This window comes from Lagenorhynchus albirostris, chromosome 8 (genome assembly GCF_949774975.1).
Source record: "Lagenorhynchus albirostris chromosome 8, mLagAlb1.1, whole genome shotgun sequence".
NCBI lineage: Eukaryota > Metazoa > Chordata > Mammalia > Artiodactyla > Delphinidae > Lagenorhynchus > Lagenorhynchus albirostris.
The window spans coordinates 19,752,571-19,778,578 of record NC_083102.1 but is presented as its reverse complement, the minus strand read 5'-3'; the positions used below and the strand labels follow the sequence as shown (position 1 = coordinate 19,778,578).

The 26,008-nt window shown below is 39.1% G+C and overlaps 1 protein-coding gene, 1 non-coding gene and 1 pseudogene across 2 annotated transcripts in view; 2 read left to right on the top strand and 1 right to left on the bottom strand.

Annotated features, from left to right (window-relative positions):
- Positions 1-26,008, bottom strand: part of CHCHD3 (coiled-coil-helix-coiled-coil-helix domain containing 3) — a 287,860-nt gene that overhangs the window by 172,731 nt on the left and 89,121 nt on the right. Inside the window, exon 4 of the mRNA XM_060155965.1 lies at positions 13,907-14,024. Coding sequence (XP_060011948.1) covers positions 13,907-14,024 — 118 coding nt within the window. The remainder of the gene's footprint in view (positions 1-13,906; positions 14,025-26,008) is intronic.
- On the top strand, positions 15,145-16,259 carry LOC132524122 (polyadenylate-binding protein-interacting protein 1-like; annotated as a pseudogene).
- Positions 25,735-25,841, top strand: LOC132525002 (U6 spliceosomal RNA). Its single transcript, XR_009542137.1, has one exon. It is a non-coding gene; the product is annotated as a U6 spliceosomal RNA (small nuclear RNA).

The window sequence follows — 26,008 nt, the reverse complement described above, 5'->3', positions numbered from 1 at the left end:
AACTGATGTATTTGGAAACAAAGCATGCCAATACAAGATTATAACCAACTCAAAGCTGAGAATCAAGTGACAAATGTATCTCCAGAACAGAGCTTGAGAAACTGGCAGTCTTGGCAAGTCACCCTCACTGGCAGCAGCATAACCTTTGCTGTGATCAGAATTGAAGGGAGGCTTTTTCCCTTCAAGTAAAAGATTTCTGTCAGGGTGAACATATTTTAATCCACCACATGCATTTGTCCCATGTCATTTACAAGGACAAAACCTGACTACTTCAAGAGTCTGCTTTTGCTGTGTCACTGTACAGGCCTGTGTACATGTTCCCAAGGCTCGCCGAAAACATTAAAAACTCAGAGGAGGGAGGAGAAGAAGAGTGGGGAAGCAATGTTATACACGCAGAGCATATGCAGAGCTTAAGATATACCTTGGAAATGGTGACCTCCAAGATGGAGGAGATACATGGTGAAAATATGCTGCAGGAGGGTTGTTGTTTAGAACTTGCTCTTTTTGGTGCCTTCAGGGTTAGAACTGAGCCAGTTTCTTTAAAATATATTAAGTTCTTCAAGGAGTTAAAAGAAAAAGTTTGAAGCACCAATACATTCTCCAACCCCCATGCATGGCAGGAACATTCCAAAAATGTCACTGTCCATGGGTCGCAAATTTAACACGGGGGTTGATGTTAGCAAAGGAAGAAAAATTATGTCAGGAATGGGCAAGGTAGAGATACAATGGTCATATTAAAAATTAACAAATGATTTTTAATGAGTTAAAGAAACAAATGGGAAATAAATGGAAAATGAAGTAAGCATTTGAAAAGACGAATCTTTGAACTTATAGGTGGTTTACTATAACCCAGAAATTTAAGGCATTTAACACAGAAAGGTACTTAACAGTCATTTTTTAAAGTTATAAAGTAGATCAATTTCTGTGTCTCTTAATTTGATTGTATATATATATTTTTTTTTAATGATATCAATTTAAGTCTATTTTCCTAACAATGGTTTGAGTTTTCATTCTAAGCCAATAAACACATATTAGCAAAAAAATCCCATCTTCTTATATCCAAGAAAAGGACCCCTCTCATTTTGACCCTTTCAATATACAGTGACTGCTAACAGCATTTATACTGTGACTATGATTAAATCACTTCTACTAATCAGAATAAGTTTTCAATAACAAAAATCCAATTTAACCAAGGAAATACAGGCTTTCAACTTTTTCTTTTTTTAAATGGACTGTTTTTAATAACTAAAGAAAATTAAAATAGATGTGACTCTTGGAATTGGTAACCTATTCATAAAACAAAATTACTTTATGAAAAGTCAATTTATAAGTATATAGAACTTTGCATTCTCTAAGAACTCCTGTATTTATATATTTATTCATCGAGGTAACAGACTTGAAAGAAAAGTACATTCACAACCTTGTCCTCATTTTCAACAAATGGAAACAAAAGGCATAAAGAAGAAAAACAATTTGCCTAAAATTACATGGAGTAGTAACTGGGCGTGTGGGGCAGGGGAGGTGCGGAGGGAAGGATACTTCAGATAAAATTACTGTTCAAAAAACTCTGGAGAAAAATAGTAGAACAGTTTACTCTCTAATAATTTTTAATGATACAACTTGGATGCCTGCTACATTTCAAGGACACGGAATCTACACAGATGTTGGCAAAAGCATTTAAGTTGTTTTAGTTTTGGTTCATATAAAGAAAATATCCAAAACATTTATTCCTTCACCCACAATATAGAATATTAATCTATATGTCTGAATGAAACTCTTCACCTCTTTGCGTCCATCCTTCTTTCATCTTTCTAAAACTCTAGCAATGACAGCAAGAATTCATTAATTGAAGTTAACACAGTACCTCTCTTGATCCTACTGTTTGCAAATCATGTTTAAAATGTTTTAAGACATGACAACTACATAAATGCAATATATGACCCTAGAATATACCCTGCTCCTGGAAGAAAATTTGCTATAAGGAACATTATTGGAATCTTGGTTAAAAATTAAAATATTACATCAATGTTAAATTTCTTGACTTTGACAACTGTACTTGGTAATGTAAGAAACACACACTAATTTTTTACGGGTAGAAATACTAAGGGGGCTAATTGGCATGATGTCTGCAACCCACGCTCCAATGATTCAGAAAAACGTGTGTATGTGTGCGCACACACATATGCGTGTGTGTAGACTTTACAAGAAAAACCTGTGGAATATCATCACTCTGAATTTTCCCAAAGTTCAATGAAAACACAAACCACAAAACTGACTGAATCCACTGCATGAGTGAAGTAGACATTGTTAACATATATTACAGTTACTCTTAAAAATAATCTACTGCAGCAAGGGACTTCCCTGGTGGCACAGTGGTTAAGAATCCGCCTGCCAATTCAGGGGACACGAGTTCAAGCCCTGGTCCAGGAAGTCTCACGTGCCGCAGAGCAACTAAGCCTGTGTGTCACAACTACTGAGCCTGCGCTCGAGCCTGCAAGCCACAACTACTGAAGCCCAGGCCCCTAGAGCCCGTGCTCCTCAACAAGAGAAGCCACCGCAATGAGAAGCCCGTGCACCTCAATGAAGAGTAGCCCCTGCTCTCCGCAACTAGAAAAAGCCCATGCGTAGCAATGAAGACCCAACGCAGCCAAAAATCAATTAATTAATTAATTAAAAAACAATTATAATCTACTGCAGCAAGCCTATCTCTATTCCCCTCAACAAGCATCCTGCCAGACTAGTGCATCTTTATTATCCAAAGTAGAAAATAACCTAATCATCTCTCACCTCCCCTGAAAATAAAAAGTTTACATTGCACATAAAAAAAGGAGGGCAAGGGAATGAATAACTGCTATTAACCAGGTCCTTTTGTATCTCTATCAACCTCTCCCAAAATAGAACAGACCATAACAAACTTTTTTTTAATAAGTCCACTCAAAATAGACTTTATAAAAGTATACAGTTAACACCTCATTGTTCTTTGCAATGCAGAGATTCACATGAGAGAATTTTTTTGGAATACTGAAATTTACCTGAAGTGCCAGAAGCTTTTTCAATTCACAACAGTTTAGATGGAAGCGTTAGTTCTAATATGTATTACTACATTCCTTGCTTTTAAACAGGTTATTCTTAGCCCCTGACAGTGTTATGATTATGAATGCATTATTTCACTAGGCAGTAACACACAAGGCCTATGAGTGGCCAGGGCTGCCTGCCTCTATGTTGAGTAGGCCCATCACGCTATGATGCTTTGTAGCCCTGTGTGTGCTCATCATATGTGTGATTTTTGGATGCCTGTTTTTGTTTATGTCTGTGGTAATTTCTGTTTTGTCCATGTGCCTAGGCCTAAAAGCCCCTCACCCTTTCTAATACAGTGGGCCCAATCCACTATAGGCTAAAAACATAATAATAACTGAATTTGCTAAATTGTGTGCCAAATAACATCACCTAGGCAGTAGGGATCCAATTTGTAGCTCTGGCTCTATCTTTGTGCAGCCTTTGGGTTTACAATCTTTTTGAAACAGAAATAATAGATGTCCTACCCATATCAAACATTTATTAACACCAAGTAAGCTGCTGGACTTGAAAGCTCTTAGTTAAATGAGGAATACTAGAAACAAGTACCAACTGTTTTTGTTGTGATGCTGGTTATTAATATAGGCCATGAGCATTATGGCACTACCAAGAAACACTCTGTGACTCATTTCGATTTCGGAGTTATGATTCCAGGCCATCAACCAGCTGTGTTCCTGAGATCAGACAGGCTAAGGAAACTGTAAAAGGATCAACATTTAATGTCTAAGCAGAAAATGTATACAAATAGGTTTATAATAAACTCCAATAAAACTGGCCCTGTGACACTGATTGGTGTTCTTTCTTATCAAGAGAATATTCAACACAAATCTGGAATTAAATTTACAGTCAGTGTTTTAAGCAGGCAGAGGAAATTTAAACACACAGCTAAGTACAGAACCTTACAGCCACTTGTCGTAAAAGATGGACAAACGGGGAGAAGTTTGCTAGAAAACTCCTCTAAACTTTTAATCTCATCAACAAATTTCTATGACAATGAAGACATCTGATAAGTTTACCACAAGTAATCATAAATTATTGGTGCTGATCATTCCATTTTATTTTTCTGAAAACAGCTTGGTGGCTGAGTAAATCATATTCTGCCTGGGGCTATGTAGCTCACCTCGCATTATTTCAGAATCATCTAAAATGACTCATTTTTCTATTAAAATGATGAATGAGCTAAATGAGGTATGTAATAAATACTGCAGGTTTGTAAACAGATTCCTGCTCTCTGGAGAATGGAGGCCTTACTTCATTTGGTAATTCTGCCCCTTGGTATTTTCAGAAGAAGTCATCCTTAAAATATAGTTAGTAAAGAAAATCGTGGAGAGAGTCACATTGGAACAAAATGTTGAAATGTCTTTATGGTGAAGGGAATAACCCCAGGCTACATGACAATAATCCCTCCCACCCCCCCAAAGCAGGGCACAGTTCAAAACATCAAGAAACACAGAAAGAACATAACTCAATCCCATTTAGGAATCATATCTAAGCAACAAAAGCCGGGATACATAAAAGAAATAAATACAGAGCTGCTCAAGGATGTTCTTCAGCATTGTGAAGAATTTACTGTCCAATAAACAAAAATGAAGCAGACCTCACTGCACATGGTATGTCACCTAGTAAACATTACTGCTCTTCAATTTACTACTGAATTCACTAAACTAGAGGTCCACGCACCACAGGCTGAAAGCAATTCTCCAAGGCTGTATCAAAACTGACAGTTCTGGGACCTCCCCGGTGGCGCAGTGGTTGAGAATCTGCCCACCAATGCAGGGGACACGGGTTCCAGCCCTGGTCCAGGAAGATCCCACATGCCGTGGAGCAACTAAGCCCGTGCACCACAACTACTGAGCCTGCACTCTACAGCCCGTGAGCCACAACTACTGAGCCCGCGTGCCTAGAGCCCGTGTTCTGCAACGGGAGAGCCACTGCAATGAGAAACCCATGCCACAAAGAGAAGCCCCCGCTCACCACAACTAGAGAAAGCCCGCACACAGCAACGAAGACCCAACACAGCCAAAAATAAATAAAATTAAAAAAAAAAACTGACAGTTCTGAGACTTGCCAAGGAGACAAACTGGAAAGATTGCTGTTGAACAAAAAAGGAGCACGTTTGCCTTAGAGTCTCATTCAAAACATAATGTGCAAAACTCTTCTTTGGGATTTGGAAGGATTGATAGACTTCATTATGCTTCTGTTAAACTTTTAATCTGTTACAGGTTAAAGCAAACACTGAGGGCCATAATTCTTAGCCTCTTCAGTAGGAGATGAGATTATGATGTCAGTTCAATAAAATTCCAAGGCCCTAATGACAGTTCATCGCAGACCAGGCAGTGAAGCAAATAAGTTAACAATAAATGCCAGGGCATTGTAAACAGATGGAATTATAACCAGCCCTTTGCACCTTAGCTACCTATGGATTTTTATTCAATGCTCTCCATACCTCACCTTGACACCCATAATGACCCAACTGATGGGATGCCAATAAGCTATTTATGGCAGGGATACAACATATGACACCACTCAACAGGTGTTGCCCTGAGCCAACTAGTTTGCAAGAAACTTGATGATTTTTTTTTTTTTTTTTTTTGCGGTACGCGCACCTCTCACTGTTGTGGCCTCTCCCGTTGTGGAGCACAGGCTCCAGACACGCAGGCTCAGCGGCCATGGCTCACGGGCCCAGCCGCTCCGCGGCACGTGGGATCTTCCCCGACTGGGGCATGAACCCGTGTCCCCTGCATCGGCAGGCGGACTCTCAACCACTGCGCCACCAGGGAAGCCCGTGATGAATTTTTAAAGTGCATTCAGAATGACAACAGACAGCACACTCTAAGCAGAGTTGCTCCTCATAGCTATCTTTAAATACAACTACTTGTTGGCAAGAACATCAACAGCATTATACTCAACTCTTCTCTAATCACTTTGTCAACAGGTCTCACAGACTGAGATAGTTCCTTCAAAAAAAGCAACACCAGCAAATTGCAGTCACCTCTACATTGTGTTCACTGGACAGACTCACCAACCTCGACAGTGAGATTTAATCTCCACTCTGAAAAGAACGCTCAGCCATTCTCTCCTCTAGGCCCTTCAATATCTGTTTAGCATGACATCAGGTTTCCCTAAGGCTATTTGGTAATGTTAAGATCCTAGGTATTCCTGCAAATCTTGATGAGGAAGGGGTCTGACTACATACATTTGAGAAATACATTCATCTGGTTAAGATTTCGTTATACAAGCAATACTGAAATCTGCAACAGCAGTCCTATTCTTTCTGGGCTCTTAACGTAAAGACGAGGTTGGCATACTGAGACAAAACTTGTTTCTCTTTTTCTACTACTGTGGCAAACAAACATACCAGAAGGTGCCCTGCCACTCCATGGAATATTTGACTAACAGTATCTTCACAGGGCTGTATGCATTCCAGCTGACAACAGTAATGCTGCTTTAACATGCACAGGAGGTAAAGAGCACACAAGATAACAAAGTACATAAAGGGAGAAGATGGGATACGGATGCTTTGTCCTGGAAACTATAATGGCCTGCTGAATCCAAACATTTACACAGGAGGCAAAATGATGCTGTATGCCTCTGCCCCCACCTGTCTTGAGGGCCGCTGCCCTTTACATTTCCTGGTAAGATAGGAACTGAGCAAGAGACAGGAAGAATGCACTTGCAGATGGATCCTAGGTCCCATTCTCACCAATAACATTGAGGAAAATATCTTATGCCTAAATGGCTTAAATCTCTGACATAAAGCAGAAATTCTATATTTAAATCGTCCTCGAAAGTGAAAGCTCAAAATCATTAATTTCATTTTTGGCATTCAAAGCAAATTAATATGCCATGCATGTCAGAACAATTGGGGATTTGTGTCTATAGCAAGAAAACCAGCCCAGGGCATATATAACAAGAGGGAGTGCATTAATAGAGATTATAACTGAACTACTAAATTGCACCCAAAAAATATAGCAATGTTTTTCTTTCTTTTCTTTTTTTTTTTTTTAAATGGCTGCATTGGGCCTTCGTTGCTGTGTGCAGGCTTTCGCTAGTTGCAGCGAGCGGGGGCTACTCTTCGTTGTGGTGTGCAGGCTTCTCATTGCTGTGGCTTCTCTTGTTGCGGAGCACGGGCTCTAGGCATGCAGGCTTCAGGAGTTGTGGCACGTGGGCTCTAGAGCGCAAGCTCAGTAGTTGTGGCACACGGGCTTAGCTGCTCTGCGGCATGTGGGATCTTCCCGGACCAGGGATCAAACCCGTGTCCCCTGCATTGGCAGCTGGATTCTTAATCACTGCACCACCAGGGAAGTCCAAAATAGCAAACATTTTTAAAAAGAATTTTTAAGTGCCCAACAAAAGAACCCAGGATAACCAGTGCTACACTGCAACTTCATTTACCTGGTTAATTTTAATGATACTAAAAGCCCCAAGTGATCGCCCTTACCTTTCTTCAACACAGAACTTTTGAGCATGAACTATGTTGATCATTTCAAAATTACAACCCCAAGTGTATTCTCTGCCCTTGGGCAGAACCTCACTTATACTTGGGCAGCAGTGGTATTCTTATCTATTTCCTTTAATTTAGTCATTTTCCTCCAGAACCCAAATTCAAAACCTTTTTCTCTTTACCATGAAATTTCAACTGTCACAGTTTGAAGCACAAACAAAACACAGAACTGAAAAGCACACAGCACAAAATTAATCCATTCTTCTTCTTGACTGCTTCACTGGAGCATTTCAGACAAAAGGGAAACTGAGGATGAAAAGTGACATTTTGGTGAAACAGCAGCTTAAATTTGCAAAAACTGAATTTATGCATCCAATTACCCTAATTTTTTTGTGTTATTTTTTCTAAACACTATGAGGTAGTACAAATTCAAAAATTGTAACTTAAGTAGAAAAAAAAATCCAAGTTACAAATGACCTTCCCCACACACCCTATACTTGACTAGAGACGGAGATTTAGGAAAAGCAACCAAATCTAATTCATCTTTGCATCCCCAGCAACTGACATCATGTAGCACATAGTAGGTGTCTTATAAATTTGTGATGAAGGGGAACACAGAAGAGGATGATCTCTGTTTCCATTCATTCCCTTTTCTATTCCATCCTTCACACTTCACTAAAGAGAGCTATCAAAATGCCCGCATTTGCCACTGCATTTCAAACCTTTGCGTGTATGTAGTCCATGGTTCTTTGGGTTGCATACAAGCTCTTCATGACCTTAGCCCTGCTAACTTCTTCTGCCTCATCCCTCAACACTCCTTACCCTGTACTTCCCACTCAGCAACTCCTTGTCGTATCCCAGTGTCCCCAGGCTTCCATGCTTCTACCTGCAATACTGTAGGTTGGACCATCCCTACTCCTCAACCATACAGGCAATTCCTACTTGTATTTCAAGATTCCACTAGGGCACCACTTCCCTAGGAAATCTTTTCTTGTCTTCCCCACTTCCTCTCCTCCCATTTCTACGACCTGAGTAAATTCAATTCTTCATTTATTAAATCAGCAAGCATTTATTGACTCTTTACTCTTTACCAGGCACCGGTATACATTAGGCTGTCAAATGTGTGAATGAACGAATGCAGACAGCAATGGGTTAAATGAAAGTAAATCCCTGCTTTCACTTAAGTGAGGATTCTCACAAGGATATAAGTAGCATGGCTCTATCACAGACTTAGCACATTTTTTTAAAAAAAAGATTTTTTTTTTAATGTGGACCATTTTTAAAGTCTTTATTGAATTTGTTACAATATTGCTTCCGTTTTATGTTTTGTTTTTTTGGCCTGGCTTGAAGCCACACCCCCCCACATTAGAAGGCGAAGTCTTAACCACTGGACCTTCACAGGGAAGTCCCAGACTTAGCGTTTCTCAACATTATTTTTCGTGTATCTGTCTCCAACATTGCACTAATTCCTTATGGATTTTGTCTTTTTCGTTTATATATCCTTAGTATCCAGCACCGTGTTTTTCATACAGTAAGCACTCAATAAAACATCGGTCCAAAAAGTGAGGGAGGGCTTCCCTGGATTTCACATTTAGTTTTATAAGCTCCAGAATATTTAAGTAAATATTTCCTTAAGTAAGTAAATTGTGGCTTCAAGTTTATATTAAAAAAGAAAAAAATACTACACAGTTCTGTGGTTATAACAAGAAATGACTAATGTTAAACCAGCATTGTTTAGTAAGACAGAAAGAGTGAGTCAAAATTTTAATTGACATTTTAAAAAGAAATCAAATATAACTGCAAAGTCAAATAAACACAACCCCCTAATCTTTAATTTTAAAAAAAATCTAATGACACAGCAAATATTAGATTTAGATGTAGGAGATCTCAAAGATACACAAATGTCAAGTCACATTAACTTTACAGGTTTCCTGGCTCTGTCCTTTTAATTAGTCTTCATTCTTTACAGAGTTGCTTTCCTGCTCCTAAGCCACAATCCTTTCATGTGAATTTTAGTTAACATTTTCACGTGGATACAGTTATCAGTAAACTGCCTCTCCAAAACCTCTGGGTAGAAACAGCTGATGAAAATATTGGTACCAGTCAGTGAGAGGTACAGTGAGGGACTGGTATACTCTTCTTGAATCAAGAGCAGGACGTAACAGCTCCTCCAGCTAACGCAATTCTTCCAAAGTGCCAAGTTTTCATCTGATCCTATTTTAAAACTTCAGCAACAGGGCCATCATGACTTTGCCCTTCAAAGAGCTTCAATAAAGCTAGCTGCTACAACAACTGTGGGGGAAAAAAGCCTGGACTCACATCTAAGGAGACAGCAATCTAAATGTCAACTGTTCGTGGGCGGAGAATGGGAAGGGGGAGGAGAAGTTTTATCTCACAGCACTAACATTATATCAGTTTTTTTTCCCCCTAGTTCTACTGAAAGACAGCCTTCCAATTCCTTCAAATGTGTGAAATCCAACCTTTACTTTCTTGCTGGCTGCAATATTTGGGTACTAAATAAAGAGGAACAAATCAATGTTTGGCCATCACTCAAAAGAGTCCCACATATTAGGGTTAAGAATGGCAGCCATGGGGGTCCAGCACTCAGAGCAGAACAGTTCTTAGGGTGACACTCACAAGAGTCATGGGTTCTGAGGATGCCCACTCCCACAGCTGGGGATCAAGGCACTAACAGACAATACAGACTTGAAGTCATGTTCCACAGCACATGTTATACAGGATAGTGGGATGAAGAATCTGAATCCTGGACTATTTACGTGGCAGGCGGGGGCAGAGTAGCAGAAAGAACCTTATGCTCCCTAAACATTAACTATACGTGCAACAATGCTATTTCCTTAGTAATTTTTTCTAAGGTTTAATTATAGTAAAATACACATGATATAAAATTTACCATTGTAACCATTTAGAAGTGTTAAGTTCCAGAGTGTAAAGTACATTCACACTGGTACACAACCAATCTCCACAACTCTTCTCATCTTGCAAAACTGAGACTCCATACCCATTAAAAAGATCCAGGTGGCTCTGCAGCGCAACGGATAGCGCACTGGACTTCTAGTGACGACAAAGCTCTCCATTCCTCCTTCTGCTCAGCCCCTTGCAACCACCCTGCTGTCTTCCGTCTCTGGATCTGAATACTCTAGATGCCTCATATAAGGACAGTAATACAGTATTTATCTTTTTGTGACTGGCTTATTTCACTTAGTATAATGTCCCCAGGGTTCATCTATGTTGCATTATGTGTTCGAATTTCCTTCCTTTTTAAGGCTGAATGACACTCCACGTTTTTCTTTATGCATTCATCTGTGGATGGACACTTGGACTGCTTCCACCTTTTGGCTATTATGAATAATGCTGCGATGGACAAGGGTGTACAAATATCTCTTTGAGGTCCTGCTTTTAATTCTTTTGGATAAAAACCCGGAAGAGTGGATTGCTGAATCATAAGGTGATTCTAGTTTTAATCTTTTTGAGGAACCACCATACTATTTTCCAAAGTGGCTGTACCGTTTTACATTCCCAGAACATCCTTGCCAATACTTTTTATTGTCTGTTTTTTTTAAATAGTAGCCATCCTAATGGATATGAGGTGATTCCTTAGTGACTTTTACATTTTCTAAATTTTCTATAATATCCCTGTATTATGTTAATAATTAGAGGAAAATTCAGTGCAATACATTCAACCATTAAATGTGATCATGCAAATACATACTTAGTGGTATAGAAAAACCTTTATCATATAGTCTAATTTTTTTTAATCTGAAGGTTACTGTAAGAATTACATAAAACTATATATACTACTATCTATGTTTGGAGAAATACAAATACACATATTAATATAAATACTTTATACAAACTCAGTAATATGAAAAGGAATATAAAACAATAAACCAGAATGTTAACAGTAATTATCTCTGGATAATGGTAACCTAACTCATCTTATTATTTCTGTATTTATTTTCTGATCTTTACCCAATGAATATGCATGTCTTCTACAATAATGAATAACAACAATAAAGGGGATAATTTGGTAAATAAGTTGGGAGTCACCAGGTACCTTCATTGCTGTAGGCAGCCATGTTGCTGTGGCCATGAACTATCACTTAAATGTCTGAGAATGCTCAAGCCAGGACGGGAACCTCTGAATCAGCTATAATACTATTACATAAATTCTACTTTTAGTCTCAACATGCTTTGAGGGCTCTGTTTAGCCAATATTATGATAGATGCTGAAATTCAGGAGTTCTGAGTACAGTAATTTGCCACCCATACCCTACAACCCCTGAATCAGTAAAGAAGAGACCTACAAAACAGAATATACAATGCCAGCTTCTTATGCTTAACCTGAAAACAAAAAAACAGACAAGGAAATAGAGAGGATTTATAAGGTACAAGGAAAAAATGTGAAGACATACTGCTCCAACCCAACTACATTACATAATATTCTATTTACTGTTAGTTAAGAAATTTTTTTATACTTTCACATTTCTTGTGAATACTCTCCTTTTTTATGCCATCTCAAGTGCCTGTGTGTGCATTTAATGAGCTTTTTGAAAAATCCCAATCTGCTTATCTCTCTGAACTAAAAGAACAAGGCAATATATTCAAATTTAGGCCGAGAAAAGTAGAGAAAAGAGTGCTTCAAAGAGAAGAGGCAAAAGCTGGGGCACAAAGAAAAATGCCAACCAAGGAGTCTTCCGCCCACTAGAAACCGAGAAGCTTGCTCCCCAACCATCCTCCACCACAAGCACTGTTAACACTCTCCACTCCATCCCTGGCCTTCAAATTGGGAGGCTGTAAAATACGTGGGAATGACCCTTCAACACACTGGCCTGATATGTTTTCAACTTCCTCAAAACAATCCTCAAACTTGGGAGCACAGCAGATGTCATGACTGAATTACTCAACACCTAACAACTTTAATCCTGAAATTATCCCCCATTCACAACGAATGACTTTCCTTCCACATCTCTTGGCCTCAGTTCCACTCAATGTGTGTGTCCTCGTGATGGCACCAACTGGTCCCTTGACTTTCCTTTCTTAGTCCATCACCTCTGCTCTGGCTTCACTGCCTACCCATTCAGCCTGGATCCTGGATTAGTCACTGAAGAAATGGATTCATTACGTATCGGCTTACTTGTATATCTTCTCTATTGGCGTCTGGTCATAAGTTAGCCTCTCAAAGAAAGGACCAAGGGAAAAGAACAGGAGAGAAACTGACTCTCTTCTTATATTGTTAATGATCCCCAGCTGCCTGAACTAGGGAAATCCCCCTGAGTCTTGCATCGCACGTTCTCCACTATATAGTTACATTTTATCTTTCCAATGAGTTCCCAACCATATTCCAATGAGCACTAAAGCTTCTGAGAAGTTAGAGAAGTGATATGAGGGTTTCTAGGAAGGCTAAAAAGTGAGGGATGAGTAGTCAGGACCCCAGGCTTCACCCAGAACGGCTGCACTTTTATTTAACAATGGGAAGTTGTTAAATCAATCATGTTGCATGCAGAAAACACTATTGTTCAGCCATTAAAAACTACATTTCGGTTATATACAGAAAATGTTCATGATGCTAAACACTATGTACAGCACTATTCAAAGTCCTCAATAGGTAACAGACCCAGGAATAAGAATTGTCTAGAGGGAAACACCCCGGTGTAAACCGTGGTTATGTGAGAATGATAGATTTATGGGTGCTTCTTAAATTTTCTTCTACTAATAATCATTTTTAAACATGTTTATGGAATCTTTTTTTAAAATTAAATTTTTAAAAAATATTTTCTTTGAAAAAATTATCTCCTTTCTTATAAAAAATGGCTCCCCTTTCTGAAGCCCAGAAAGCGACTGATCAAACCTTACTCACCTTTGGGACTTCCCTGGCGGTCCAGTGGTTAAGACTCCACGCTTCCAATGCAGGGGGTGCGGGTTCAATCCCTAGTTGGGGAACTAAGATCCCACATGTCACGTGGTATGGCCAAAAAAAACCCACTTTACTCACCTTTGCTGGAGTCTTCCCAGGCTAACATCTGGTGGTTGCCAGGAAGGAGAGAAACAAGCTAGGCTGCTCACCCCAGAAGTTTCAAATACAAAGAAACCAAAAGCAAGGGGGGTGGGAGCAAGCAAACAATTCCCTTCAGGCAAGATGCCTGTGTCTCAGTGTTGATCTTTTCTTCAATAATTCTCATTACACCTGCCTTAAAGTCTTTGATGGTTAATCTTAGCAAATTGTCAGCCACTTGTAAAAGGCAAAAATAAAGAAAATCTAAGCAAAGAGAACATGAATAGCATCCACACTGAAAGTTGGCAAGCTTTTCCCAAACATCAGAAGTTTCCTTGTAGACAAGACCTTTCCACTAAATCTTTAAAACTCACCAGGTGCTTTGCCTTAGCACGTTCCTCCTCATTTGATATCCTCTCACGAAGAATAGCTCTGGTCAACTGCTCATTGGCAAAAGCCTTCTCTGAGTCCAGTTCTTTGCTTTGCTTTAGTCTGAAAAGACAACAAAGGTCTAACTTAGAGGAAAAAAAAGAAAGATTTTGGTAGTTGACATCATTTTTTTAATGAAATACATTTAAGCCACAGATTTAGTAGACGAAATCATCTTGGCCTAAAATTTATCCAAAGCAGGTATATTTTCTAGTAAATCCTCAAGCAGCCTCTACCCAAGCATTTAAAATAACAGAATTCAAATACATCAAGAGGCTAATGAATCTGACTGCTGAATTCGTTTTACAAAGATCTTCTTATGTCAGCTTGAAATCTGCCCACCTAAATATTCGATCCCTGGTGCCTCCATCTGCCCTCTGGAGATAGCAGGAATACATCTAATTAAAAAGCCATCCACAAGACAAACATTTGAAGGTAAGCATCATCTTCCCATCAACACTGACTCAACTGTTTACTGAATACACGCCAGGCAATGGGCAAGGCACTGATGTCACAGTACTGCCAAGGACCAGTCACTGCCCTCATGGACCTGACGTTACGGCAGGAACTAAAAACACGGTTAAGAGATCCTTCCTCCCAGCGAATGTTCCAACAATCTTTATCTGCAAAAATGGCCAGACCCTTCAATAGCAGGGCTCCTCACTTGTGGGATGACTCCAATTTGTCCCTTAGCTCCAAACTAAATGCAACACGGCAGACACGGTCCAGCAAAGTAAGACAACAGAACCTCACCTCCCAAGATTCCCACACAACACTAATTCTACCAATGAAGCATCTGATTACATTAGGTCTATCAGTAACCTCATCACACAATTAGTTCACGCTAAGTTACAATCCACTAAAACCCCTCCACACTGTGCATGACAAGGATAAATTACTTTGGCACCCATCTTCACCATAGTGTCCGGCACATAAAGGTATTCAGCAGTCACTGAATGACAGTACATTTTAGTCTAATCTCATGGACGAAGATTTTCTGATTGCCTTTTCTTCTTTGTGAGAATAACCCCTCTATACCATCATATCCCAAAGGTATAAGCAATGCTTTAAAAAGAAAAAGTAAGGACTTCTCTCCAGAGAACCTCATGTAGGCCAGGCCGCCAGGGAACAAACAAGGCCCCTGAGAGCTCCACCTAGTTCGCAGGATAATATCCCACAGCAGGATTTGGAGTCAACGATGGCTAAACCCCAGGTGGTTGTAGCTCCTGTATTAATGTCTAAGTTGTCTGTAAATGCCCCTGAATTTTACCCATCAAGTTATTCTTCTAATTATACAGAATCCTACGAGGATGGTTGTGAGGATTATCCCACTTTGTCAGAATATGTTCAGGATTTTTTAAATCATCTTTCAGAGCAGCCTGGCAGTTTTGAAACTGAAATTGAACAGTTTGCGGAGACCCTGAATGGCTGGGTTACAACAGATGATGCTTTGCAAGAACTTGTGGATCTCACCTATCAACAGGCCACATCTATCCCAAATTTCTCTTCCATGGGAGCTCGCCTCTGTAATTACCTGTCCCATCATCTGACAATTAGCCCACAGAGTGGCAACTTCCGCCAGCTGCTACTTCAAAGATGTCGAACTGAATATGAAATTAAAGATCAAGCTGCAAAAGGGGATAAAGTGACTCGAAAACGATTCCATGCATTTGTACTCTTTCTGGGAGAACTTTATCTTAACCTGGAGATCAAAGGAACAAATGGACAGGTTACAAGGGCAGACATTCTTCAGGTCAGTCTTCGGGAGTTGCTGAATGCCCTCTTTTCTGATCCTACAGATGACAACTTAATTTGTGCAGTAAAATTACTGAAGTTGACAGGGTGAGTTTTTGAAGATGCCTGGAAGGAAAAAGGAAAGACTGATATGGAAGAAGTTATTCAGAAAAGTGAAAATGTTGTCCTAGATGCAAACTGCAGCAGAGATGTAAAACAGATGCTCCTGAAGCTTGTAGAACTCCGGTCAAGTAACTGGGGTAGAGTCCATGCAACTTCAACATACAGGGAAGCAACACCTGAAAATGATCCTAATTATTTTATGAATGAGCCAACATTTTATACATCTGATGGTGTTCCTTTCACTGCAGCTGATCCAGATTACCAAGAGAAATATCAAGAGTTACTTGAAAGAGAAGACTTTTTTCCAGATTATGAAGAAAATGGAACAGATTTATCTGGGGGTGGTCATACTTGGATGATACTGATGATAAGATGGACCCAGAGATAGAAGAAGCTTATGAAAAGTCCTGTTTGGTATCAGAGCATAAGTGAAAACAGTAAAATTAAATTTCAGCATATCAATTTTATAAAGCAGTTTAAGTTACGCTGATTTTTTATTTTTATTTTTTTATAAATTTATTTATTTATTTTTCACTGTGTTGGATCTTCATTGCTGCACGCGGGCTTTCTCTAGTTGCGGTGAGCGGGGGCTACTCTTCGTTCTGGTGCGCGGGCTTCTCATTGCCGTGGCTTCTCTTGTTGCAGCACACAGGCTCTAGGCGTGAGGGCTTCAGTAGTTGTGGCACATGGGCTCAGTAGTTGTGGCTCGTGGGCTCTAGAGCACAGGCACATGGGCTGAGTTGCTCCACAGCACGTGGGATCTTCCCGGACCAGGGATCGAACCCGCGTCCCCTGCATTGGCAAGCGGATTCTTAACCACTGCGCCACCAGGGAAGTCCCAGTTCTGCTTTATTTTTATGATCAAGGACCCCTAAAATGTAAATTGACTATAATGACTCTAGCAGCCCCATCCTTGCACATGCTCCTTTCTTTCTTTCCCACTTGCCTCTAAGCTCCACAAGGGCGAAGACCTGGTCTGGGTTTTTTTCACTGCTATATCACTAAGTGCTTAAAACAGTGCCTGCCCCACACAGTAAGTGCTCAAAAAATACCTGAGTAAACACATGAATGAATGAGTGGCATATTTCCAACCACACACAAAAATGGAAAACAAGTTACAGAAGACTGCGGAATTCACAAAACTAGACACAAACTGAGCCCTACAAAGGCCGAGCCACCATGACGTTAAGTGTCACAAGTGTGATGATCCCAGACCACACTAACCTAAAACAGAAGGGCGTTTTACATTCCACAACATTTCAGAGCCTCTGAAATACCTAACTCTGTGTGTGTGTGTCACACACACACACACACACACACACACACACACACACACACACACACAGAGTTATCAATAAACATTAGTGCACGGCTTTGGAAGGGTCCCTGAAAAATCACCTTTGCAATTTTAGAAAAAATATTTAGAAAATTTTAGAAGAAAGTTTTGCTTTCTTTAAATACCTAATACATCTAACTATGCTTGACTCTTGACTGAAGAGAGATTGCAAGGGGCACAAATTGATCAAAAAGGAATTTTCCTTTCTTAATTCTTACAGTTACTTTCATTTATCCTTACAAATAGACCTGTACAAATTCTCAGATAGTTAGTTCTAAAGGAACAGCTGAAAATAAAACGAAAAGAAGAAAGGTCTGTGTGTGACTGTTTATGAAACAGAATTTTGTATCTTTCAGTCTGACAGCAGGGCCCGGAACAAGTTATCATTACCTATCAGCAACTCAGTGGTACAATCTAATAAACCTCAGTTCTCTCAGCCCTAAAATTTGAAGGCTGAGCTTTACAGTCTAAGGTCCCTTGCAGTTAAAAGTTCTACAAACATCATATATTAAATATATTACTCTCCATATCAAAATTTCTTGAGAAATGTAGAGTCAGGGGATAAATGAAACGAAGGAGTATTATCTCCTAATTTTCACTCAATGAGCACTTATATTTCTAGTCTCACCCTTAGAGTTTCCAACTACTTGATTAAAAACTGTACACTAGATAGAAGTAAATGGGATTCACAAATTCATTCAGTATATAATTATTGGTGACAGGCACTATTCTGATTACTGAGAATAAGATGGTTAGCAAAAGAGACACCTACCCTCATGAAGCTTCAACTCTGACAAATTCATTATTTTTAAAAAGTGAGGTTGCCATAAAACTATATGGGTAGGAGCTGATATCTAAACTGAAATCTAAGAAACATAAAATGAGCAACATCAGGAAGGAAAAACTGTCTTAGAGGAAACCTCAGTCAGTTCCAGAGGCACTGAGCAATTATTTTCTGTAGTTAAAGTTCTGTACTGCCTTCTCAGATACCAAAGGCTGGGTCACCTAGACACTGAGAGCTCTCTTCAAACACACACACACACACACACACACACACACACACACACACACACACACACACACACACACACACACACACACACACACACACACACACACACACACACACACACACACACACACACACACACACACACACACCAATAAACATTAGTGCGAGGCTTTGGAAGGGTCCCTGAAGCTTAAAATCACCTTTGCAATTTTAGAAAAAAAAAAATTTAGAAAATTTTAGAAGGAAGTTCCGCTTTCTTTCAAATTATTTTGGAGGGCAGAGTTTCAGAAAAAATGGTATAACTAATAGAGCTTTGTCCAGTGCTTTCAGAAATAAAAGCAATAGACCAGAAATGTCTAAATTGCACTATTCCTCATTTCCCTACCTCTCCCCCCTCCACATAAAGCATTTATAGCAATATTTTCTTCGAATAAGCTTCCTCTTTATGGATTCACTGAGATCATTTAACAACTTACAACTACTTTGCAATGAAAATGTGCTTGTATTCTCAGAAGCTCCCAATTCTTTTCAGAGCTTCCTCTCAGTGCCCTTGCTTCTATATTCCATCAGGCTTTTCTATTCAATGGCCATCTATGAAAGATAGTGGCTGTGTGATCAACCAATTTTTCTCTTATTTTGAGCCCAATGTGATGACTCTCTTTTCTGGGCCTCTCTGAGTGCTACCGGACTCCTTGAGCATAGATCCAAAGCCAAGTTGTTTTGCAAACACTCCCCAAGGGAAAGAGGGGTGAAGCCCTCTTTGACAATGGAACCGTTACTTTTAAGGTCCGTGTGACGTGTAAAGAAAAAAAAAAAGGTATGAGATAAAGTAAGTCTTTCATTATTGGGTTTCCAAAGATTTAAGAATTATCTCAAAATAAAACTAAACATACCAAGTATCTTGGAGAATACATTCTCTTTTTTATTTACTGGCATTTCCCACTTATTATTTCAGATCTGCTGGTCTAATATTATTCTACATTAAGCCCCTGATTTAAGTTTCATTTAAATTTCCTTCTTTTAAATACATATCTCTCCTCATTTAAATTCTCTAGAGTTTTAAGCAAAGAAGTAGGAGTTTAGTGTAAACTTTTCTTATTTGCATTAAGTAATTGGATAGCTTGCCTAAGCTTAATGAAACAAATACCAGTCAGCTCTGCCCTTATACCTCAAGCCCTAGCAACCTAGTTCTTGTTCTCAGTATATTCTCAATCAGGTAAGAGATTTAAGATACACCAGCAAAATGAATTTCTAAAAACCAGCCAAATCTCCTACAATGAATATTATATTACAACATGTCCTTTAAATGGAAATAATAATAATAAATTACTCAAATATATTCAGTTCTCATAGATATCTGGTAATATTAATAATACCAATATTAATTATTTTATTGAAAGAACCTAAAGGTTTTAAGAAAATGGTAAGGGTATTTTAAAGATAACTTTAGCTAGGCATTTTTTATATATTCAACTTTGCTGTCCTCGAGGAAGGAGGTATTACTATCTTCCTTTAACATGAGAAAAACTGAGATGTGGAAAAGCACACAGGAGACCTGAAATGACCTGATCTGATTTCCAAGGCCATGGTTCTTAAACCTCCTGAAGAATGACACCACCACCACTCCAACGGGAATCAGTTTCCATTACATTACTCACCTTTGTGGTCATATAAGGACAGTTTTTAAAAATCATATTACTCATAATTATTTTAAAAGAAGCTCACCTTTTATTTGTTTTCATTATGTCAAGTCAGAGTTTGCCAGAGTCAAACCAGCCCTTTCCCAAAGTGGTTTGGCTTTCAGTGGCCCTAAATGTTTCTCTGAACCTGGCCATTCACAAACACTCAGATTTATCTTCATGTAGGCTGACACAAAGGTAATGCTATACAATTCTAGCTTAGAAAATTACTTAATAATTTAATATATAAGGCCATTATATTACTGAGGGAAAGTTGATAAGAACCTCAGATAATGGGTGAGAATAAATGGGAAACTGAGATGGTTCTAGATAAAGTGATTTGAGGAAATGATTTATCTAAAATTGAACTATGACCATTACACACAGACAATATCTGCATACTATTGCAATGTACTTGACTCAGACTGTTTCAAACACTGGAAGAGAAAAATGAGCGACTACAACCTCAAAGGTCATTTTTAATGCTAATGATGAATTTTATTTTAATGCATCATACTTTGTCAGGACATGCTGAACCAGCATTCAAAATACTGTTTACTACTCATTTTTTAAACGGAAAAGCTGAGCCAGTAATCCAACAAACTAATTATTATACTATTAAAAATAATGACAAAACAAGTATACAGCGTTCTATTAATAAGACTTTACCAAAATAAAAGTACAAGGCAAGCTTAATAAAATTTCTCAGCTCAAATTATTTCAAATCCTGGAAGGAAATGTACATGCATTGAGATCCCCAAATAAACACATAAAGATGAATGTACATTAATATAACCATATTACATTCACATATAATATGTATCTATATGTAACATCTATATATGTATATAGAGATGTAATATCTATATGTATAACAGATAAAGAGTTAGCATTTATTAATGCTTACTTTGTACCAGGTACAGTTCTAAGCACTCGACAGGTGTAATTCATTTAATCCTCACAAAAACCCTATCAAATTACTGTATTTCAGATGAGGAAGCTGAGGCACACAGAAGTTAGGTAAAGCTAAGGCTTACAGAACTTGTAAGTAATTTGCCCGAGGTCACAAAGCCAGTGAGAGGTGTAGCCAGGCAGGCTGACTTCGGAGCCTGCATTCTTACAGAAGATAAACCCATGAACAAACACACACAAGCACATAATATATATATATACTACTAGAACGTAAGCCGGAGGGTAAGAACTTTGTCTTAGGCACCACTGTAACCGAGACACTAAATAGTGCCTGGCTCTTGGCAGGCATTCAATAAATATTTTTGAAAGAAATGAATAGAGTTTAATATGATGGAACACAGGTACCCTTGATATAATGGTAATTTAGAAAGAAATGGCACTGTCTTGGAATGCTGAATGACTGAAATCTAGCAAACCTACAGTATATCAGTATTATTTAACCAGCATTAAGACCTGGTTCTGAATACAACCAAGAGGACATTTATTTTGCTCATCTATGTTTCTACATAAATATCATTTAAAATGTCATTCAGAATTTAACAATCAATGTTTCCTTCCTTTCCACAAGAATACTTTTAAAAAGTGATTAAAGCACACTAAAATTTACTCACGATCTGGGGGCATTTTCCTGCATGGCTTCAAAATGATGCCTAAGGGAAAAAACTCAGCCCATAACCGGAAGCCTACAACTATTATGAGGGATTACCCATAGCTGTAATCTTAAATGGTTCTCATCTCCCCCTTCCAGACGATCACCTCTCCTTTACACATTGCATATTACTTTGTACCTCGAGTCCCTATTTCAAGTCTCACTTGAGAACAAGTTCTACCTGTCCTGGATTTTCTCGGACCATTTTCTTATCAAATACATTCTCTTACTGCACTGAAAAAATAGATCTATATTTGAAAATAATTCTGGTTTTAGTTCACAAGTTAACGTCACCATATCCTTGGCCCACACACCTCCCTCCCTCAGGAATACACAATTAAACTCCCCAGGAGGAAGTTACACGACACCCCAAAGCACCCTTGTCTTGCATCTAACTAGAAGGACCTACGGCCTCTTTTTTATCTGTCTTAAACTGAATATTTAGAGGCATCCTAAACTACAATAATCATCTTTTTATCTTAAAGTATACATCAATTGTCAAAACATTCAAAATACAACTGAACAATGATGGGAGCAGGGAGGCAGAGACACACACCACTGAACTGTGCCATATCAGCAGGGCTTGAAAATAAACTGTTTTATAGAAGTAGTGGAAGGAAATGCCCATGCATGACCTGTTACTACTGAAGACGTGTTGAAAATATCTACATCCCTCTCCCTTGCGAACATACACTGGATGGGTGCTGCAGTTGTTTATTTACTGAGATGCTGGAGGAAGACCACAGAGTTCTCGGAGGAAAAACGAACCAGAGGTCAAATGCAGGTATCTCTGGGGCAAATCCCTTTCATCAGCCCAGCGGGGCAAGACAGCAACTTAAGCACTGGCCTCACCCCGTTGGGCCTGAGCCAGGGACAGATAACAACATGAGATGGCTGCCTCCTGAAGACAGGAAACCAGGACAACATTCCCTGGTTCAGGGCCCTGGTCTCTGAAGAAATGACAGCATCCTAGTATACTAACGTATACAAAAGATACATCAAGCCTTTTACAGTGTTTTGCACTTATGTTTCTTTTTGTTAAAAGACACATTTTTGCCAGGACACATATTTTGAAACTGTCCTTGTTCAGTTGGTAAGTCTTGGCAAACTTTTGACCAGAGAGAGAGAAGATATTACCATTCTCCTTTCTAAGATTTGTAGGGCAAAGAATCAATACTTTTCTTCTTTTCTATTTCAAAGGACTTTCAAGCTTGAACCAAACTGCAACCTCTCACCCTCCACCTGCATTATGCCTCTCAAACATACACAGATACACATACCATCTAACTCACTCCAATGTTTTTTATGGTAGATGTTTGAATGTTAAAGCTTAGCAGACTACTCCATCAATCCTAGAGTAAACATTTTTAAAGAAAGAATAATTATACAAAGTCCTTTATTGTTTTTTAAATCAAGTAGTCTTTGAATTTTTAATCATTTTTGATTCCCATATTGAGCTGCTAATTTGACTGATGCATAAAGGTTAATGACTGCTGTCTTTATAAACTTCGGTTGTTATCATTACATAATTGTGCTTTTTTAATTGTTTAGCGCTTACAACCTTCATTTGTACCTTTTCTCATATTTTTGTTTGGTACAGCTTTGCCAATCCATTAATTTTTTAACTTTTATTAAGATTAAAACAAATTAAGTGTATGTCACATAAATAATACATAGCTCTTGCTCTGTGTGTGTGTGTGTGTGTGTGTGTGTGTGTGTGTGAATATAATCTGGCAGCCTTGATCTTTAAATGGATAATTGTGGCCAGGCACAATTATTAACAGTAAGAAACTGATAAACCTAATTTTCTTTCCTTTTATATTACATTTACTATTAATCTTACTTTGCTGTTATTTCTTTTTACCCTTTCCTTATTTTCCCAGTTATATCAAGTTACTACACATTCTCTTCCCCTCTCAGAAAGATCTTTGGTATTTTTCTGTGAGATTTGTGGTCATCCTCTTCCTGAACATTCACAAACGCTTTTTTCCCTACTACTGTTTAAAAACAAAATTCCTACTACTTTCTCAACCACCACCCTCTGCAAACTCAGTAAGATGAAATCACTTGAATACTTTGACTGCCCACCTCCAACTCTTAGCTAAGAGTTCAGAGCTTTTAAATTCATACAATTCCTAGTTTTCAATTAAGAATTACTCTTCATTTTCAAGAATCCTTATTAGCAGCTTTGTTAGATGTTCCCCGTCTATCATCCATGTATACAGTACAAAGGTTGATTCTCATGGGTGCTGCTTCTCCTCTCTACCTTTCCCTATTTAAGATCTCTGTTATAATTAATTTGTAATTTGGTTCGAATTCTTTAAGAATCTTCCTAAGATGGACCACCGTGTCAGATACTTAGCCGTGACTCGGCTTCACACCCCTCTTTATCGTCTGCTTTGTGAAGTGGCAGCGGGAGTCTCTAAATCCCATTTCTGGTTTGCAGCTGGGTTCCTGTTAGGCTCTGCCAATAGAGGGCGACAGAGGGAGACGGCAGGCTGGAGGAGGGAAAAGGAACTCTCCAGTTTGCAGTCCACGCCTTGCAGCATTGCTCTGGCCTCACTGCTTCAGGCTAGCAGCAGCACTTGTTCCTACAGCAGCAGTCCAATCCAGTTTGCAGTCTGCTCAAACCTGCAACCTAACTGCACCTCACTCTGGAAACACCAGCCCTGCCTCCCGGTAGGCTCCTCAAATATCTTGAGTCCCAGACCCACTGGCCTCCCCTCCTCTAGACTACAGTTCCACAGCGCCCTCCTTCAAGCATCAATGTTTTCAATCCTGCTGCTTCCTGCCACTGCTACCTCTGGGATAGCTTAGAGCTGCAGTGGCCAATACAGTCAACATCAGCCACACGTGGCTGTCAAGCCCAAATTTGATTTGTCCAAACTGAGATGTGCTGTTAGTATAAAATACATACTGGATTTTTAATACTGAGTATGAAAATAAGAATGTAGTAGGACTAATATGTTTTATAGTGATTATATGTTAAAATATAATATTTTGAATATACTGGGGAAAATAAAATCTTAGAATTTGTTTTGATGTGGCTACTAGAAAAATTTTAATTACATAGATGGCTCACATTACATCTCTACTGAACAGCCCTGCCTTTGAGTTGTGTTGTTGTTGTTCTGCATTAACAATTCTTGCATTAAATTCTCTCTGTAAAAATAACTGATGAGTTTTGTCTCCTTAGTGGATTCTGGCTGCTGTTCACATTAATAAGTTCTCCAAATCCTAGCATATCTGTGAGTCTCTCTTTCACCCTGACAGGCATATGAGAGCTCAACAAAGAATTGGGGGGTTTCAGTCCTTTCTCAGGAATCCCTAGATGTCACTCTGCCTTCTAGCTTCCAGTTTGGCAAAGAAAAGCCTAAACCAGACTGACCCCCTTTTCCTTTACAAATCAGTGGTTCTTTCTGTCAGGAAGCTTGTAAGGTTTTCTCTTCATCCTTAGAGTTCAGAAATTCTAGCAGTCTATGACTAGGTGTGCATCTTTTCTCATCAATCCCCCTGGAATAAAGAGAGGCCTCTCAATTTGCAGACTCCAGTCTTTCTTCAGCTCAGTGAAATGTTTTTATATCATTTAATTATCACTGCTCCTCTCTCTCTTCCCTTTATTTCCACCTAGAATTTAGTCTATTTCATCAAATATACAGGGTTATTTCACCCTCATCCTTCAATATGAAATCAAGATGCCTCTTAAAATCAATGTGTCTTACCACCAACAACCAAGTGGCAACAGTTGCCAGGGCTACAAACATCAAAAGCAACATTCAAATATTTCAGCAGTTCTTGCTAGAAGCACCTTTTTTGAGTGTCCTTCTCCCTGGCTGCTACTGCTTTTCATCTCCTACTCACCAGGTCTCAGGCCCAGCTGTCCGGTTATGTTAAGCAGAGATGCCCGCTGAATGGTGGGAGATGAAGCAGTCTCCACCCTGTGGCCCAGTGGTATACCACAGGCTGAGACCTTGTCAGCCCCCTGTCAAGGGAACCAAGAGAAAGTCTCTCTGTTCCCGTCTCCCACCCTCTACCCACCCAGACAACAGAGACAGAGAAATCAAAAGCTTCTCTCAGGAACATTCAAATACACTGGGGCCAACTTGTGCTGTGCCGAAACTAACCTACTGGCTCTCACCCATCCATCAGATGCTCTACTAAGAAAAAGCACCTGGGAATTAGACTGAAATTGCAATGAGAGGACAATGGAGATGCTTTCAAGCCTCCAACTCCATAGAATCCTTTCCACCTTTAAAATTTCTACTAAAGTGCTTGCTTCGGCAGCACGTATACTAAAATTGGAACGATACAGAGAAGATTAGCATGGCCCCTCCGCAAGGATGACATGCAAATTCGTGAAGCGTTCCGTATTTTTTCAGCTCAGGGCTTTGTGACCAGCCAGAGGGGTGGCGTAGGGAGAGTGGGAGGGAGGGAGACGCAAGAGGGAAGAGATATGGGAACATATGTATATGTATAACTGATTCACTTTGTTATACAGCAGAAACTAACACACTGTTGTAAAACAATTATACTCCAATAAAG